Source organism: Hydractinia symbiolongicarpus, chromosome 13 (assembly GCF_029227915.1).
Source record: "Hydractinia symbiolongicarpus strain clone_291-10 chromosome 13, HSymV2.1, whole genome shotgun sequence".
NCBI classification, from domain to species: domain Eukaryota; kingdom Metazoa; phylum Cnidaria; class Hydrozoa; order Anthoathecata; family Hydractiniidae; genus Hydractinia; species Hydractinia symbiolongicarpus.
The window spans coordinates 22,213,081-22,231,691 of NC_079887.1; the positions used below are offsets into that span (position 1 = coordinate 22,213,081).

An 18,611-nucleotide genomic window follows, 5' to 3' on the forward strand; every position below is an offset into this window, starting at 1 on the left:
TGTCTCCTGTTTAAATAAAGAACTTTGATTTCACATCATATATTTTATGCACACCGCGTTACAATAGATCTTATGATCCTGCCCTCATTACCAAGAATTTCAAAGGGAGTGCTCAGACTAGGATGTGTATTAACTTCCTGTGTCGTATCGTATTATTTTACAGGAGACGATAATGTTGTTCGTGTTGAAGTCTTCAGCGCGCAGGTTCAGTGCAGGTCATAAACAGCAGGCGGTTCTAAGAATTTCGGAGCTTCGGCCATATCAAACGCCCCCTGCTGTCGGCACCCGGCATTTGTACTGGATGTTACCGTAATGTTTTGAAAATGGAAGAGTAACAAAACGTGAAATGTAAAGTTGGTGTTTATCGTGCATTATTCTTCGAATATTTGCATGTCATGATGAAGAGGATATGTGAATAGGAATAACCATGTCATTTTCAAGAGACAACAAGCCAGCAGAGTGGATGCATGCTGAGCTAAAGCGTTTTAAACAGCAGGTAGCTGAATGTTGACTTCATTCTATTGACTTTTGATCATCAGTCAGTTTATGCTAGCTAGCTATATTTTCAAACTCCTTGGCTAGGTGGCAAATTAGTAGCTGTATTTTTTAAGTTTGACCTTCCATTATATACATTGCCACAAGTTGTCTGGTTACCTCAGGCTTCAGAAAAGTGGGGGGGCAGCAGAAAACGTTTAGTAATCTAAAACAAGTAAGAAAAGTTTTCACATTTGAGCTCTCAAGATTTGCTGAAAATTAACTTAAAATTCTATAATTTTGCATTAAAGATTTTATCGTGAGGTGTGTTGTTTATAAACCCCCGACCTTGTACGCAAATCAACAGGAAAAATAATGCAGGTAGTAAGTCGTTGTCCTTTCAAAATTTATTTTCAGTTAAAGGCATCTTTTGATCTTGAAATGAGAATATAGCTTGAATGTAGTTTAGATTTAGATCATATATCAGTGAAAAGATGCTGGTAGCCACAGTACAAAAGTTTTTAACCATAATTTAACTTTCTTCACCTAAGGTCTGCATTTTTTTACCTGTCGATTTTTCTGATTTTTTCTATGCATGCTCAAAAATCCTGTAAAAACGTAAACATTGAAAGTCATTTCTGTAATAAAAAATGTGTAATATAAGTCAAAATAAGGAGAATAAACTATTGACAAATTAAAAAAAGCTACCATAGGCACCATTAAAAAGTGTTGAATAATACAATTATAAAAAATTTCATACGCAAACTGTGATATTGATATTTATCCCTTGTTTTTTTCCCAACAGGTTGCACTTAGGAAAGACGTCCTTACAAAACTTGCCATGTTTGTTGGCTATTACACTGTGAATGTTAATGTTTTAGGCATGCTAATGTTAGATAGACAGATGTGCATATTTTACATGGCTAGCCTCACAAATATCAAGGGATTTACCCTGTCTATTATTTCCAGGAGGGGCCATGGCTTAGATGGAAAGTCTATTTATTGGTCATTTTGAGCTACGCAGACCCAATTAGGGCCCGGCTCTACTGGACAACTCCCGTGTGCCATCTCCCCAATTTCCCTCACATAGCTTGGGTTAACCCGTGGCTATAAAAACATTCACTCGCCCATGTTGAATTGCTGTCAAGAGGAATCGAACCCCGGTCTCCCTCCCAGAGTACGAGAGCTATAACCACTAATTTACGGCGCCGTACTTGTTGGTGTTTCAAAGAAGAAAGAAAATGCAGTGTCATATTATAACACTGTTTTTTTAGATCTATATATAAGTGTGGCAAGTTTGGTAAGGACGACACCCTCACCCAAGCTATAAACATTTATTAGAAAAGATATTTTTTTTTTTTGGGGGGGGGGGTGGGAGTAAGTCTAGATGTTTCTTAACTTCAATGAAGATTGTCAGAGAATTATGAACGCAAACTCCTTTTTTATACTTTCAATATTCTTTTAGGAAAGAGTTCTGTCAATCTATCAACCTACTTTCAAAATTCTCTCAATAGATTACCTCCTAAAGGTTACTGCCGCCGCAAAAGCCTTTTCATTAGCGTACAAAAAACCTTTTTTCATTGACAAAGTAGAAAAAAAATTTAATTTCTTCCTTCTTTCTTCTTTTTAAACAAGGGCTAAAGTAAATCAACATGAGTGCCTATTTAAAGCATTCAGGGCTTATCTCAGAGAGGAAGGAGCTTGAAGAGAAAGCTCAAGGGGGAGTTAGTTATTGTTTTGACCAGTACTCCAATAATTAGCAAATGTATGTAACAAAAAATATTATCTTGTTCGATAAAATGGTATTCTGCATTGTTTTAGCTAATATTATTTTTTCTCAGGAAGTAAGCTTTAAAAGTGAAAGTTTCTGTGTTCACTTTGTTTGCTATGTTGCCTAAATTAAAATTGATTAGGCCTATAAAAAACAACAAAATTAATGTATAAAATCAATAATATTTTTTTTTCACTAGTTTAGGAACATGTAAAATCATAGTTGAACCATTTTTCTATATCACAAACTCTGCTGAGGTTAAATTGGATCTTAAATGAAAGCTCGTAAATTAATCAAAATAACTTGTACTAGTGTACTTTCCTGGAGTATTTCTACCCTCAAAGAATGTTAATTTTAAGACTAAAAAAATGTATTTCATTTTTCTTAACAGAAATTAACATTTAAGCTACTTTTATCAAATATTTTTCATGTGATCAACTTTCATTTCTAATGGAAACAAACATTTTTTTGTAAAATAAAATAAAATTCAATTTATTTACATACTTTTTTGTAAAAAAAAATTATATAAGAATCATTAACATTCAAATTCTAAAAAATTCCTAAGAAAAATGCTAAGTATTGTATAAGCATATGTATATGCTAAGGGTAGTGGTAACAAGTACATCTATTTCTATTAAAAGGCGTATTTGTGAAGCTTTGTTCTATAAACATGAGCAAGTTAACATCTCAGAAGAGAGTTGTCAAAAGACATGTTTTGAATGTTATTGACATTTCAATTTCTTTTTTTATTTATTTTCAAAAAAACTAGTTGCAGAATAATATTTTTTCATATGCATACCAAAAACATACAAGCCTGTGTGACCATCTAGCCTGGCAATTAAGGGAGGTTAACCATATACTAACATTTTCTAGGGCACCTAATGTTACAAATGACGCAGTAAGACAAAAATACGTGAAGTCAGCGCATTTTTAAAGTTTATAATGAAATATATATCTCTTTAACGTCATCTCATGAGATACCTTTTTTAAACCACTCTTTTTCTCTTTTAAATAGTAGCTTTTGTTTGTTTAGAAATTTAACAAAAATTAAGACATCATTAATATACCAAATTTAGACCAATTCAGGAAAATTTGTGATGCAAATTTTTATTATTCTGATTATGACACACATCTAAAAAAAATTTGCAATGTTATTTTGACAGTAATAATTTTTTTAATGTTAGGTGGTCTGAAACTTGTAAGCACAGATCACAATTTGTGTACCCCTATACAGTTACATTTTGTTATGTTTGTATGAAAAGTATTTATGCTTATCTTGCTACAGCATTGATGTGTTCTTAACACATAATTAATGCAATTCGAAATGGAAAAACCTCTCTTGCTACAGCATTGTTCGAAATGAACAACCTCTCTGACATTAGATTTTCTGAGAACACATTTTTTTTTTCACTACTGACCATTAAAAGTTGAATTTGATTGGTTTGCAGTAAGTTTTGTTTGTTAAATTGTTCCCATGTTATTTCCAAGTGGAAAAAACTTTCCAAGGTTTGCCCTGTTGAAGCAGTATTTAAAACAAATAAAAAATTTATGTTTGTGGTAATATATTTCAATATTGATTGGACATAAAAGGTTTTGTCCCCTTCCTTTTTAATGTTACAAATTACGTTTAGTGTGCACTTTTAAAATAAATTGGTTTGGATTGTAAATTTAGATCACAATCTTATGAAGGACAGTAGGCTATTAGAAAATGTCACCATGGTTGTGTTATTTTTAGTCCCATTTATCTAAAAAGTTGAACATGTGGAAGCAAGCACCGGTTGCATGGGCCATTTATAGTTAAATTAATTATCATAAAAAGAGGACACGAGAAAAGAATCAAGATCAGGATGCTAATTTCCCAAAGTGGAGAAATATCCTTAACCATTTTGTTGAAGGGTATAATCTTAGGTGTTATTTTGATCAATATTTTGATCAATATTTTAAGATCTGCCCAATGAACACAAGAGGGAATTAGATTTACAAATTAAATAACAAAATCAAAATATTACTTCAATTGCAAATTGAAAGAAAAATGATAATTTGGACATGAACATTATGTTGAGTAAATAATTTTCAAAAAGTCTGGCTGCACATTTGTGAACATTGTTAAGAGGATGAAAAAAGATTGTTTCATTATTAAAACGAATATAGACCTGGAGCATTTTAGATCAAGTAAGTTTACTATCAAAATATGTTTTTTTTTTAATATTCTCCTTTTTGTTTCTTTAGCTCCCGATTGAGAAAGGGAAAAATCGTGTCACAGAGAAAACATCGACCCTTGTTCGAAACGGCTTGATTGAATTGGCGCATAATCAATTTAACTTGGTAGTCACCACTTTAGTACAATACATAAAAGATATAGCAAGTGTTGTAAGTTTTTTATTAAAAGTTGTAACGGTTTGTAGGAACTGAAAAATGTAGCAGAACTATTAAGTAGGTATGTTTTACAACATTTCTTTTACATTTTGTTTGTTTTACATGTAAAAGATATTATAGTAATCTTATGCTCTGTCATTTATAGCTTCATTGTTTATAAGCCAAGACTATTTAACACAAACAAAAGAGCAATAGTTCAATGAATCATCATTTCAAGCCCTATTATCGGCAAATATTTTGAATAAAAAGATTCATGAAAATTAATGACATGCTTTTAATGATGACAACATATTGCTAATTGTCACAACAAATGAACAGCACAATTCATTCATTAAGAACAGGATATTAAACTTCTGTATATATTTTCTTTTTCATTACTTTTTAATCCTTGGTTTAACACTGTTCACAAGCATGTGTTTATTGAAACATATATTTATTTATTTATTTATTTATGGTCAAAAAGTAAATATATATTCCCCAAGATCTGTTGTGCAGGTCTGAAATAAACCTTCATTCCAGAATTTGCACTACAGGTCCTTGATTTTTCGGTATTTTCTGTCCACCCCAAAGGGGTATGTGTAATTTTTCTTGAAATGAAAACTAATGATAAAATTTGGAAGCGCTCAACCAATATAATATCTTAAATAGAAATCAATGTTCAAAAATTTAAATGTGGCTTCTCAAAGGCCACTGAAAACGCTATAAATAAAACATACTGAAAAATCTTTACAATTGAAGCTTTATACCAAGCTGTTTTGTTTCAACAAGCTTCGTATAATTAAACAAAAAATGCAATTTCCATATGCAATCTTTTCTACATGTGTTTTGTACATGTTTGTGCGATTACATTATGTCTCTGAAACATAAAATGCTAGTGTGCCCATAATGACACTGAAAACTGAGTGAACAAAAATGGTAGGACAAACAGTGCAGTTAATCAATTTATTTTACAATTTTATGTTCCTAGTTAATTTACCATAGAATTTACTGAGTGCTGAATTACAACTTCTTGCCGTGCAATCTAACCTAATTGTGTTGGCAACAATTGAAAGATGTTTCGAACAAGTATGATGATAAAACATTTTTGTCAATATTTTACTTATTGTTTTGTGCCAGCATATTATAATTGAAAGCCATTTATTTAAGCATGATGAAGAAAGCTCAACATTGTCTGATGATATTGTCAAAAAACAGTTACTTGGTACTCTTTGTCCTGTAAGTAAATGTCATGTCAAAATATTTTTTTCCATGTACAATGATTAAAATTTTCGAACTCTAATTTTTTTTTTTTTAGTTGATTGTACATCCAGATGCCTCTAATGATTTATATGTCAAAGGTTCTAAAGTTGCTGGCCGAATTATATACCGGATTAGTAAACACCATTTTTCTGCAGTTTTTCTTCGTATATCACGAAGGTTTGTTCAAATTATATTTTCCAAATATTTAAATGCAGCCATAGGAATTGATGTCGGCATTCAACAATGCTGCCATAACTGCCTTTGTACTTTGCACTGACGACAAAATAAATGCCGTCATGACTTTTCTAGTTTGTTGAATGAATGAGATGTCACGGACATTAACCAATTAACTTCTTTTATCATAATCTCCAAAATTTAACTCATGATGAATTTCAAATCATGGTGAATTTCAACAAAGTCATTTGACAACAAAGTACATCAATTTTTAAGGTTTTTCTACAGTACAATTTTCATCATTATTTTAAGGAAAATTTAGGCTATTTCTAAATTTTATACCACCCAATCTGTTATTTTTGGATTCTTTCGGCTGTAATGTCTGTCACTAGGAAGTCTTTCTGAAACAAAAAAAATTTACTGTTAAAGAATTTGGGATTTATAAGGAAGATTTACTTTGATTGCTTCGTAAAAACAACTTTTTTGTTTCGCATGCATTTGTCTATTTTGTACCAATATTTTTTAAGCTTTTATAAATATTTTATTTTTGTTAACTTAATAGCATGGGAAAAATAGCAACCTGTTTCCATATTTTAGATTGATGACTCTAGTTGATAATAATGAAGACAGCATGGGCCCAGATGATCTAGAGCTCATTCGTTATGTACATGTACCAGTAGATGGACTCATTGTTCTTTTTCAAGGTAGAATCATAGCTGAATATGTGAATAAGTTTTTTATTGCTAAAGTCTGTTTCTACAGGAAGTGACTTTCTAGAAAATATCAGTCAAAAGGTTTTTCATGATCTGTTCATTATAGAAAAGAAAACAAAACTTTTTACGATGAATATAAAATTTTTCAATGGCTCTGTGTGTCTTTTTTTTGGGAGAAAGGGGGGAGGAATGGTTGTGTAGAGGGTTACAACTCGATTAATGTATCGAAAGTTACAGTTAAAACACAGTAAGAGGGAAACAAAGCAGATATATTTTCAGTAAACGAGGTGCTTTTTTAAAATAAAAACAATAGACTGAATGCATTACTTTGGCAGAAATTGCGTAATCAAAAATAATATGAATTAAGCAGCTGTAAAACTCCATTAAGAACAGTCTGTGCTTGTTTTATTTTTTTTTATTTTTTTTTTTTTGAAAAACATTGTTTACTAGCTAGCATGGCACTAATCCTTCATTTTTTGTTTAGATTGTAGCAAACATTTTAAGAATCTGAAAAAATATTCTCAACAAGTTCTGTTAAAAGGTCTTAGTAAGGTATGCATGATTTTGTAAGTTAGAATGCAAAAACCGTCTCAATTTTCAAATTAATAAATTTGCTTGCTTTTTTAGTCCATATGGAATTGGATTGAATCATATCCCGAACAATTTACTCATCTTTATAAAGAAACTAATACATTGCTTTCAGGTATTTCAGTGTGTTCATCATATTGTTTTTCTTGTGGTCTGTCTTTTTGCAGGGGCTTTTTGTGTTTGTTTGTTTATTTTATTTTTAATTGTTTTTTTCGTTTCGTTTACCTAATTTTAGAATTGAGTGAAAAACTATTCACCTTAACAGACCAATGGTCAGAAAACACAAGGAAGAAGGCTATCTCATGGCCACTACAAATTTTGCTGCTGTTACTTTCACCTGTGAGTTTCTTTTGCCATTTGTTGCTTAATTTCAGTTTGATTGTTTAACGTTGTTGTATTTAAATACAGTAGCTCTCCCAAGTCACTTTATGGGCAAGAACTAATTGTTCTTAGATTTCTATTTTGTGTTTAATTTTAAATTGAAGTTGTAACATAAGCAGTATCATACATTCCATTGAGTAAACAAGCATGTGTGACAAACATTAAATAAACAAGGTTATAAACACTTTCCGAAACAGTTTAAATTTTTGAAAAAATAATTGTTTATAAAAACTAATGACATGAAACTAAAATTTGAAGCTAAAGCTCATCGTTAGCAACACTTTCGAGATTCGGAAAGTAAAACAGCATCTCCATCTTGATGCTGATTACATGAATGATACTTTCATATTGTAATATTTTATTATTTAGGAATCTATACAAGAAGCTTCAGGAAGTGGGGAGTTGTCAAAAGGTGCAATATATGTAAAGGTGAGCATACTGCATTATTTTTAGTTTAACAGCCACACTGGTTTTACATTACAAACGTTTAGTCATCTATCTATAGCATTCAATTGTAACATTTTATTTAACATTCGAAAAGATAAACTATCTAATTATTTCAAAGATCAAATGTAACATTTTTGTTTTATTTTAGCGTCAATTTCTGGAAAATTTAAAAAAGAACTTATCTGGCAGTCGCTCATCATCAGAACATGCATTACTAGCCTGTGTCCATTTATGTAAAGCTTCCACATTTATCAACAGAGAAGACAATATAGTGTGCTTCTTAGTCTCACAAGTCATGAATGAACTTAAAGTAAGCAACATCTTTTTTCTTCAGTTTGTGTGAAAGATTTAAGATTAAATTTAGATGTTGTACTTAGTAACATTCTAAACAATATCCAATTACCACTGGTTATCCTTCTTCTTCTTCTTTGTTCTTTTGACTTTTAATTAGCAAAAATGCAATACAACAATAACTTTAACATATAAATTGCACAGTTCCATCAATAGAAAAATTCTATGGACTGTGAATTCAGATTTTTTGTCACCCAATTTAAAATATTTATTTTTTATTATTTGATTCCTATTGTTGCTAAAAGATTCCAGCATTTGCACCTGCTCCCGGAGCATGCAATATGGAAGAAAAAAATATTTTGTTTACAGACTAATCATATTTTCTTCTTACAGGCTATGCTCTTTACCGCCGAAAAACCCTTTGTTAGTACAACTGGACTGCATGTTAGTGATTTAATGGTTGATCTCTATGTAGCAAGTTTTCGTATAAATTATCGAAACAGTCAACATTTTGAAGTCTGTTTTCAACCAGATTCTGATCCTGTTTTTCAAACTGCACTTGTGAAAGGATTACACCAAATAGTAAAAGAAGTACGATGATGTTTGTTTTTATTTTTTGTTTACCTAAGTGTAAATTTTTTTTGTTTTCTATAAATAACAAAGAGCAAGATTTAGACAAACAAATAAGCTGTGTTCATATTTAGACTCCTTTAAAATGGTGGCCAAATGCCAGCGTTGTTTATAGTAAATCACAACAAGTTCGACATATGTTTCAGGTATGATAGGATGATACCTTTACTTACATATTTAAATGTTAAAGATATTTCTATGTAGTATTCTTGTTGTTTCATTTAGCAATGTATTAGACGTATGACTTCATATGATCCTCACCTACCTAAGGTCGGTCCTCATCGTAGTTCAGTAAGTCTTTATTTTATTATTTTACTTATTCTCATTTAATTAAATTTATTACTATTATTTTTTTGTTATTGTCATCTTTATCATTATTATTAAACCGGTTTAATGGTTTTGTTACCAGCATCACAATGTTTTTCCTATAAGCAACTTTTTTTGAAATCTACATTCGATTTTCATTAATTTTCATGATATATAGGGTATAAAAAAAGTTGCTACTGTGTACAAACAGGATAGCTTATATACTTTTTAACCTCTTTTTCTTTTCCTGTTTCTCTTTCTTACGGTAAAGCAGAAAAAGTTTACAGGACTGTAAATGTTAGAGAATTTGAATTTGACATTTAATTACATTTATTGGAAATTATTTTCCATGTCATATAGTGGGGTTTTTTTTAATGTTTGTTGATCTTACATGTTTTGCTAATAGAAACAATTGTTTCACTGATTTTCTTTATATATTATAATATTTTTTTTCTATTTATGCCTTTTTAACATTAACAATTTATTTTAGTTGAGTAAAGTTGGTAGCATAGCCAATCGTAAAAAAGATGATCCAACAATACCATTTGAGAAAGAAGCCGAGCTTTTGTTGTGGCTTGTCAAATTATTTCATGCTGACCCTCACTTAGCCCTAAATGTAAGTAGTTATTGATGTAATGCGTAGTGACAAAATTTTGTGTTTTGTTAACATGATTATAGAATGAAAAGTAATTTAAATGCAAGTATTTTACTGGTGATCTCGTAAAGAAGACATTTCTGCTTTCAAGTTCATAGTTTCATCATCATCATCATTCAACATTCTTGGCTTAACGTCCGTTTTCCATGCTCTTCCAATCTGATCTAGACTGTGTTAGATCTAAACTCAACTTCCGCTGTATCAAGTCTGTTCTTATAACCTCCTGCCAAGTTTCTTCTCAGATATCAAAGTCTCTTATATAAAGAGGGAATACTAATACCAATATTAATGTCACTGTGACAATCAGTAAAATTTATTACTTTAGATTTGCTAATTCATTCTATTTCTACTTTATTATATAAATTAAGAATATAAAAAATTAACCTCTTCTAGAATAGCCTTTAATAAAATTAACTCAGCAAACTAAAGTAAAAACCCTCACGCCAATTAAATTACCACAGCTTTTCATCTTGAAGAGTCAAAGCCAATTATATTGATACAGTTGGCAGCTAGTAATGTGAAATAGCGTTAAAAATAACAACATAAACTGTTTTTAACAATATTAAAAGACTAGTCTATAAGGCTCGTGGAGAAATCCACTTAGGCAGATGGGCAATGGAAAAATAGGTTGTTTTAGATGTTTTGCTGAAGTCATCAGTGAAGATCCCAAAAAAATTATAGAAATTTATTATTTATTCTTTTATTGTAATGTGTAGAGGTTGAAACGCTGATTAAAATAATGTATAGGATGATATGTTTTCAAAGAACGCAAAAGCAGATATAAAGGTTTATAAATTGTGCTGACGTCAGCAAAGGCCCTTGAAAACACAAAACATTTTTTTAGAAATTTATATACCTGTTGCCTTCCTCGTATAGATCTTGAAACGCTGATCAAGAAAATGTATAGGATCATGTACTTTTGACAAACGGTTGCAGAGATATTAGAGTTTAAAGGTTTTTTGATGACGTCATCAACCCGTCCATTCCGAAACGGATTTGGAAACTTACCAAAATTGGTCCCAGGTGGTCCTAGTTACCCACGCAGTGAAAAATCATTGACGTCACCACCTCGTTTCCAAGTTATTTGGCCTCAAAGTTTTAAGTGTACTGTAATGGCTTCACTAATCTTAATTAACTTTCCTTTGACGTCAATACTATTTAAACGTTAAAGTTTGGTACATTACAGAACAATTTTATATGCGATGTTTTATAGAATTTGTTAAAGAAAATTGTAAAGAATATAATCCACTTTACAAAAGTCACAGACAGAACTGGTGTATTATTATATAGATAACAGAACTGTAGTATTTTCAGTCCACTTTCTTAATCAGCATAGTCGTATACATCAAGCATTAATGGGGATAATAAAGTGCAGGTATTATTTCAGCACAATCCTCTTTAATTGGATTTGAACTTCATGGATATTAATATACATTTAATACCCTTCCTATATACAACTTAATTAATACCCTAAATTCAAAATTGTGTTAAGTTAAATTTTATTTTTCTATAAAAAGGCACTTCCAGAAATTTTAGCCGTTCCAAGACAATTTTACTTTTATATTTAGCACTCAGCTAAGTGTGCTGCTGAAATTCAAGCTAGTTCAATGCAGTTTATGAATGGTCTAGTAATAATAATGATGTTTACAAATGTCCCAGATGTCTCCGCGCAAGTCTCAGAGGTTAGTAGCTGTATATGTATATATGAGGTATATATGACCTCAATTTTTTTAACATCTTAAAATGAAGGAGTGGACAATTATAAAGAAATATTGTCATACATTTTTCTTTTTACACAAAAATCTGGAATTATAAACATTCCATACAAATAAATTATACCTTTTAATTTTAAAAACTGATGCAGTAGTATTGTATTTTATGTGAACTATCTGTTGTTTAGACATTACTTGGTCTCCATTCACCTGAAAATATTGAACTGTGGAATCCAGAAGCACCCATGGCTACCTTCTGGGAAATCAGGTTTTTTGATTTTTATATTCAAATATTCATAGTTTAAACTACATTGATTACGCATTATTTATTGTTGTTTTTATTTTTGTGGTGACTTTTAGGAGAAAACAATTTATTGTTTTTGTTTTGTGTGTTATATGTGATTGATTTTCTTTGCTCCATAGCTCACAAATTGTCTATAATGTTGCTGATCGATTGCTAAGTGAGCGTATTCCCAATCAACTTAAAGCTATGCGCTGGTTACAGAAAATTTTAAAATGTCGAATTCAGTTTATTGAAAAGAACAGAAATGAAGCATTGATTGGAACTCATAATTCAATATGTTCAGAAGCTTTATCTCGACTAGAGGTAATAAAAATTAAACAACAATTTTTATAAGTAATAATAATTATTCCACTATCTTTAAATACGTTTTTTGCAGTCTTTTTCATTTCTAAATTAATTGGAATATAGCTTCCAAATTCAAAGGAGTAATGCCATAATTTTCAGAATTTACTTCAGAAATCCTTTGGCAGAAAAAATGCCAAAGACAATAACTAAAGCACTACCAATCCTTGGTAGCCTTCAATATTTTCTTCAGCCCTATATTAATTTTAAAAAAATTTGCGTACAAAGCCAGGTCATGTTTAACAACGAACATATAAGTTAGACCGTGGCCATCACCGCTAAGTGAATTCCCTTGTTTATGTTCTCATGAGGTCACTAGCCAAAATCAGAAATCAACTCAGAAATTAAGGTTTCTAGTGATATTTTTGTCAGAACCATCATTACAGGATCAGGGTCTGGAAGTTAGCAATATACCAATTTCTGTTTTTGTGATATGAGCTATCATTTGGAAAATCATCTGGAGAAAACAATGATTTTGTATTCTACGTTGCTTGTCTAAGTAGCTGTCATAATTGTTTGTTTGGTGAACAAAAATATCACAGGATTTTGAAACAATTTTCCAGTGGGAAATTGAGTTTATGCTTTACCCTTGTAATTGCTAACACTGAAAATTGCTAATTACAGACTTTTAAAACGTTAAACAATGAAATATGTCCTTTTCTAACTAACTGATCTTTTTAGATGGTATTTTTGACATCATTATGGAGCTCTGATATTGATAAAGTTCTACTTGCTATGAAATGTTTTGGTTTGCTTTTTGAAGAAGCGTGTTTGTTGGTAACAGATAGGCCCAGTCCTATCCACCCTTCACCATTGATGACTGTGTATTATAAGTTTGCCAATGAAGTCCAAAAGACAGGTATATAACATTTATTGAAGAAAAAAATACAAAGCAAGACTTGTGTTACTTTGCTTTAATACAAAATCAAGATATTTGAATTTATCTGCAATGCTGAAAGTTATTTCCTTGCCTATATATATAAAATAGAGAATCCTCATTATGTTGTAATTTCATACGGAGTATATGTTGTTTTCTTTTGTGTAGGTCGTACAGCACTACACAAATGCATATTGTCCATACTAAGAGAAGTAAATGTGAAAACACCCGGGAATATAAGGGTATGTATGCATGTGTGCTTTTTTTTTGAAAAAAGAAAAAAACTTTGCCAACATTGTTCGTTTGTATAATTCTTATAACCAATGGAATATGTGAAAACAGCCAAAAATGTGTTTGAAAGCGAAAATGGCATTTGGACAGTATTACAAATGTGATGCAACAAATTAGAGTTCTGCATTGATACTTCTTTGCTGAGAGAAAATAATGATTTAGACTGAGGATATGATATGTAACTTTAAATATAGGCCTGGGAACTAACGTTAAACCGATGGCAAAGAATGACGCATGCTTTAACAAACTATCCTAGAGAAGAACTACTTGTCTATGATGTACCCCCTGTATTCTCTTCAAATTCATCTTCCAAGCAGAAAAATGTTTCTTCACCTGTAGTCATGGTGTCTGATGATGCATTGGAGGTAAAATATTACTATAAATACTCACACTTCTTTGTTATTTAAATCTGTAAATAACATAAAAGAGTGAAAGGTAAAGTGTTAATAATATGGAGGTTCAAGTAATGACAATGTGAAGTCAACAAAAATTTTCCACCATTATCTCTAAATAACACAGATCATAAGAAAAAGTTGTGGAAGGATTTAAAATTTTCGTAGAGGTTACGATTCTCATAATGCTTTACTTGGAGGAAAGAATACGTAAGGAGAAACAACTCTTTTAATTCTATTGAAACACTGCGTGAGGTTCTAGCAGGTGTCTGTATAGAAACTTAATTTGAAATTTTGGCGGTTGTGTGACTAAATTATTTGTGAATAACAATTCGCAACTATGATTGGTTATAAAAACAATTAGATAATTTGATGATGAATTTGATAGTATTATCAAAACAAGAAGCCATATTGAAATCAGTAAAATTTCTTTTGTTTTTATGTTAACATAATTAGCGAAGAAGCACATGCTCGGCACTTTTGTAAACAAAAAGAAAAAGTTTATATCTCGTTTTAAAACGACGTTTTGTTATAAGAAGTTATTCCTTTAGTTAGAATAAACATTAATCCAGCACACATTTTGTCGGCACTCGTCCGGCGCATATCTATCTATATTGTTTTTCATGATCAAAGTGGTATAATATCACGGTTAAACGCTTATTTCCAAACATATTGTTGAAGTTTTTAACAGCAATGTTTACCGACTTATATTAGGCACACTTTCCATACAATAATCACGTGCCTGCAAATCTGACTGTAACACTACAGTCAGATTTCAATAGAAAAAAGTTAGCCCCTATTAAAGGAGAATATGGAATTTGATCATTTTTTTGCCAAAAAGACTCGGTCGAGCACCTCACGCACTGATTCTTTTGAAATTTAAAACAATAGAAAATTCAATACATTTAAAGCGTACAGAAATGAAGTTGTTTCTCCTTCTGTATTCTTTCCTCCAAGTGCTTTATAATGCTGTGATATAATGCTCTACGAAGCTTGGTGAGAAGGATCAGTAACATTTTTATTTTTTGTACTAGATATATATCTCGGAATGGAGTAAAATGACTGGTTTTTTGTGCTCACTCGGTGGAATTTGTTGCTGGAAAAAAAATAACTTGTAAGTTGAGCTTTTCTGCTGTGAAAAGATATTCTATTTAATTTTGTATTTAAACCTGTATTTGTATGTATAGAAATAAAGGTGATCAACTATCAAGACAAAATTCTAAATCCACTTTGGAAGACTCCCATGTAAATAGGTAGGAAATGAGATATGTAAGGTTGTTTTGACCTCTCTGGATACTCTATTTTCGTCTGATAAGTATGATGTAAAAACAAGCTTTTTCTGAAATTAACAGACTCGCAAGCACGCAGAATTATAGATTTATTTTGGGAGATAAAAGATCTATGTTTTTTTTGTATTCTCTTTAGTTAGATTAATAAGGTTAATGAGTGTGAACACTATTAGTTTCTTATCTATATTCTAACTTTTTGTTTTAGGTTTATAAGTGAATTGTTAACATTATTAGTATGCGTAAATGAGCATACATCATTACAAATTATCAGCGCTGTAAAAGAATCTCTTGGATTCGATCTCAGCATTCCACTGTATCCATCTTTCTTCGCATTATGTAAAGCAACAACATCTTGTTTCTTTGATGAAAATGGCCAGGTAAATTCTTTTTTTTTTTGAAATCCATAATAGCAAGGCTGCATTATATCCAAATAAATTTATTTTTCTGTACTTTATTTAAAACAGCAGTTATACATTGTATGATAATACATAATTATGCAAAAGGTTCTTAAAGTTACCAAAAATAGTGATGTAATGAAGGATTACATTACCTGTGTGAACACTATTGCCTGTGGGAAAGAACCCATGAATGAAATGTATTTGAATTAGATTTAGCTGAGTATCTAGTAAAAGTATACTAAATATTTTGTTTAAATATCTAGGTACGGCAAGACTCTTCAAGTACGTTATATGTAGAACAATTGATTTATGTGATCAGATGCATACTTGAAAACAAATCAGATGAAGTAGCTAGCGTATTGGTTTCTTTTGATGTGGAAGATGTTTTATTAGCCATGTTAAAGTACGTTTTTAGTAATGGTAGCTACAACGTGATGCAAATTTTTTGATAACTAGTCAATAAACCTGTGGAAAAATCCACTTAGGCATAAGAACAATAAAAAAGATTCATCACTTGAATTTCCATGAGGTCAGCAATGACTTATCGCTACAAAAAATAAAAATAAAGAGTTTAAAGATTTTTTGATGAAGTCATCAACTTATCTGTTCCGAAACAGGTGATTTGACCCAGCTAAGGAATTTGTTCCATATTATTCCCAGGTTAACCATAGTTACCCACCCAGTTGTATCCACCCGTTTCCATGTTATGTTATGTGTATCAAACTTAAAATTGCTATGTAATAGCTTCACATATATATTTAAAAAACATAACTAATTTGTCGTTTAGCAATCTTAAGAAAAAAGCGCATGTCAAAATTACAAGCAGAAAAAAATTTCGTATTATTTAATGTGTTTTAAGTGTGATTGTGTGATTTAAGTGCATTAATAAATTAATCTTGTAAACGCTTGTGCCATAACAAGTTAGTGTCATAGTGTCAATGTTAAAATCTGAAATTTTAGCTTTGTTATTGTTATTTCCGTTTTGTTCGCATAAAAAATTGCCAAAAATTGCCCGAAAATCCAATTATTTTCGATTTTCCTGTAAAACCCAACAAAATCGGGAAATCAGATTAGTCATGTGTCCCAATTATCCAAAATGATTCTTCCTGATGAAACAAAGTTGTGTTGCAAGTTTTAAGTTCTAAGGATAATCCTAACAGGAGTTATTATATTTTTCCCATTATAAGGATTTCATAGAGATTTTTAGGGGTAGTTTCGAGTAATGGCCAATATCCAACCCTCTGAAAGTTATGGGACATAAAAATTTAGCATGCAGGTGTCTAATAGATAAATATTAGAACTCAATAAGTATCATAGCCACATAACAAGGCAATGAGGAGTTACTAAAGAAAAACATCCCCCCCTCCCCCTTGACCAAATAGGGTTAAAGTAGCATAAAAACTAAGAGAAAAGAATTCTTTTTATTTAAGGTACATCAGAAGTTTAAATGTAACCGTACAATCTTTGGTGATTAAATCTAAAATGTGTCAGTTAGTTGAACAGGTTAGTATTGATGCATATATGCCTGTGATGTGATGGCAGTATATACTATGGGCTATTGTAACACATGGTTTATTTTTTTTCTCTTTTTGTTAGTTAATGCTGCGGCGAGCTGATCTATCTTTTCGTCAAGAAATAAAATTTCGTAATGGTTTGGTTGAATATCTAACAGACTGGGTACTTCATGCATCTGACAAAATACAGAATGTATCAAAAGAAATTCTTGCCATATCGTGGTAAGTATCAATTTTTAGGGTTATACGGTTGCAAAGAACATGTTACAAGATTTTCAGTTGTTGAATGTTTAAATGTGAGCATATAGGCCAGCACATACAAGCAGTGTTTGTTATATTTCTTTGATACAACACCAAATTTATCAGTTAATAATACAAGAGACAAAAATCAGAATTGTTTCTTCATAATGATATGATTTTTTAGTTCATTGGATGAATCGGCAATGCGAGCTATTGCAATTTTGTTAAAAGGTCTGCCGTTACAGCCTGATGATGTAGAACAAGAATTAACAGAAGCAAAATCACAACTATTTTTAAAGTAGGTGTTATGCTTTTTTCTAAAAGGATATTGTTTTAGTTGAAGTTTTTAGTGATTTTTTCTTCTACCATCTTTTAAGGCATTTCACCCTCTTCATGAATATATTAAATAAGTGTTATGATGCTGCTGAGGAAAAGCAAAATTCCAGTTTAAAAGGCTCACTTGCACCACACTTTGTAAAACTAAGAGAGAGCACAGTTCGAGCAATGTCCAATATGCTAAGTGCAAATATTGATAGCGGCTTAATGCATTCCATCAGTTTGGGCTACCATGAAGATCCGCAGACAAGAGCAACTTTTCTGGAAGTGCTCACCGATATTTTGAAGCAGGTATTTCTTTAGTTGAGGACATAACTTTAATCCACTCGCGTTTACTCAAGTATTTGATTTTTTTACTGTTATTACATTATGTTATATAGGGTACCGAATTTGAAAGTCTAGCTGAGACAGTATTAGAGGATCGTTTTGAACGAATGCTGCGTTTACTTGTAAATTATGGTGAAAATCAAGAGTTACCTATCGTTATGGCTTTATGCAATTCTGTTAGCTGTGATGACATGGTATGTAATTTTTTAAATTTTTTTCTGTGTATGTCTTGTTAATGTATTTTGTTCAGTGCATATCAATTAATGTGATTTGATTTGGCGTATAGGATGAAGTTGCTCGAGTGCTTGTTAATATATTCGATTCAAAAGGATCACTGCATGTTCTCCTTTGGAATTTATTCAAGGACGAGGTAAGTACAAATGATTTTGAAGTACTAATATTATTTCTAAACAAGTTAAATATATATAAGACAAGGAAAGAGAATAACCCTAACCCTAACATAAGGCAGAATCAAATGAAATTTTTAATGCAGGATAAATCATTTTGTTTGTTTTCAGTAGAAACAGTAACCATTCTGTTATAT

General features: G+C 31.0%; 1 protein-coding gene across 2 annotated transcripts in view; it reads left to right on the top strand.

Annotated features, from left to right (window-relative positions):
* The first annotated feature begins 134 nt into the window (after nucleotides 1-134).
* LOC130623318 (neurofibromin-like) overlaps nucleotides 135-18,611 on the top strand; it is a 37,268-nt gene continuing 18,791 nt past the window's right edge. The window contains exons 1-31 of one of the 2 annotated variants that reach the window (XM_057438789.1): nucleotides 135-496; nucleotides 4,475-4,615; nucleotides 5,603-5,686; nucleotides 5,768-5,836; nucleotides 5,916-6,037; nucleotides 6,632-6,738; nucleotides 7,232-7,299; nucleotides 7,375-7,450; nucleotides 7,571-7,674; nucleotides 8,086-8,145; nucleotides 8,312-8,473; nucleotides 8,848-9,045; nucleotides 9,159-9,230; nucleotides 9,310-9,375; nucleotides 9,881-10,006; nucleotides 11,614-11,727; nucleotides 11,946-12,025; nucleotides 12,181-12,364; nucleotides 13,085-13,262; nucleotides 13,449-13,522; nucleotides 13,766-13,936; nucleotides 14,998-15,077; nucleotides 15,151-15,216; nucleotides 15,458-15,629; nucleotides 15,914-16,053; nucleotides 17,081-17,153; nucleotides 17,247-17,386; nucleotides 17,589-17,702; nucleotides 17,782-18,031; nucleotides 18,121-18,261; nucleotides 18,354-18,437. In XM_057438789.1, coding sequence (XP_057294772.1) covers nucleotides 428-496; nucleotides 4,475-4,615; nucleotides 5,603-5,686; nucleotides 5,768-5,836; nucleotides 5,916-6,037; nucleotides 6,632-6,738; nucleotides 7,232-7,299; nucleotides 7,375-7,450; nucleotides 7,571-7,674; nucleotides 8,086-8,145; nucleotides 8,312-8,473; nucleotides 8,848-9,045; nucleotides 9,159-9,230; nucleotides 9,310-9,375; nucleotides 9,881-10,006; nucleotides 11,614-11,727; nucleotides 11,946-12,025; nucleotides 12,181-12,364; nucleotides 13,085-13,262; nucleotides 13,449-13,522; nucleotides 13,766-13,936; nucleotides 14,998-15,077; nucleotides 15,151-15,216; nucleotides 15,458-15,629; nucleotides 15,914-16,053; nucleotides 17,081-17,153; nucleotides 17,247-17,386; nucleotides 17,589-17,702; nucleotides 17,782-18,031; nucleotides 18,121-18,261; nucleotides 18,354-18,437 — 3,585 coding nt within the window. In that variant the 5' untranslated portion in view covers nucleotides 135-427. Of the gene's footprint in view, nucleotides 497-4,474; nucleotides 4,616-5,602; nucleotides 5,687-5,767; nucleotides 5,837-5,915; nucleotides 6,038-6,631; nucleotides 6,739-7,231; nucleotides 7,300-7,374; nucleotides 7,675-8,085; nucleotides 8,146-8,311; nucleotides 8,474-8,847; nucleotides 9,046-9,158; nucleotides 9,231-9,309; nucleotides 9,376-9,880; nucleotides 10,007-11,613; nucleotides 11,728-11,945; nucleotides 12,026-12,180; nucleotides 12,365-13,084; nucleotides 13,263-13,448; nucleotides 13,523-13,765; nucleotides 13,937-14,997; nucleotides 15,078-15,150; nucleotides 15,217-15,457; nucleotides 15,630-15,913; nucleotides 16,054-17,080; nucleotides 17,154-17,246; nucleotides 17,387-17,588; nucleotides 17,703-17,781; nucleotides 18,032-18,120; nucleotides 18,262-18,353; nucleotides 18,438-18,611 lie in introns of both variants that reach the window. The other variant, XM_057438788.1, reaches the window with a different exon arrangement.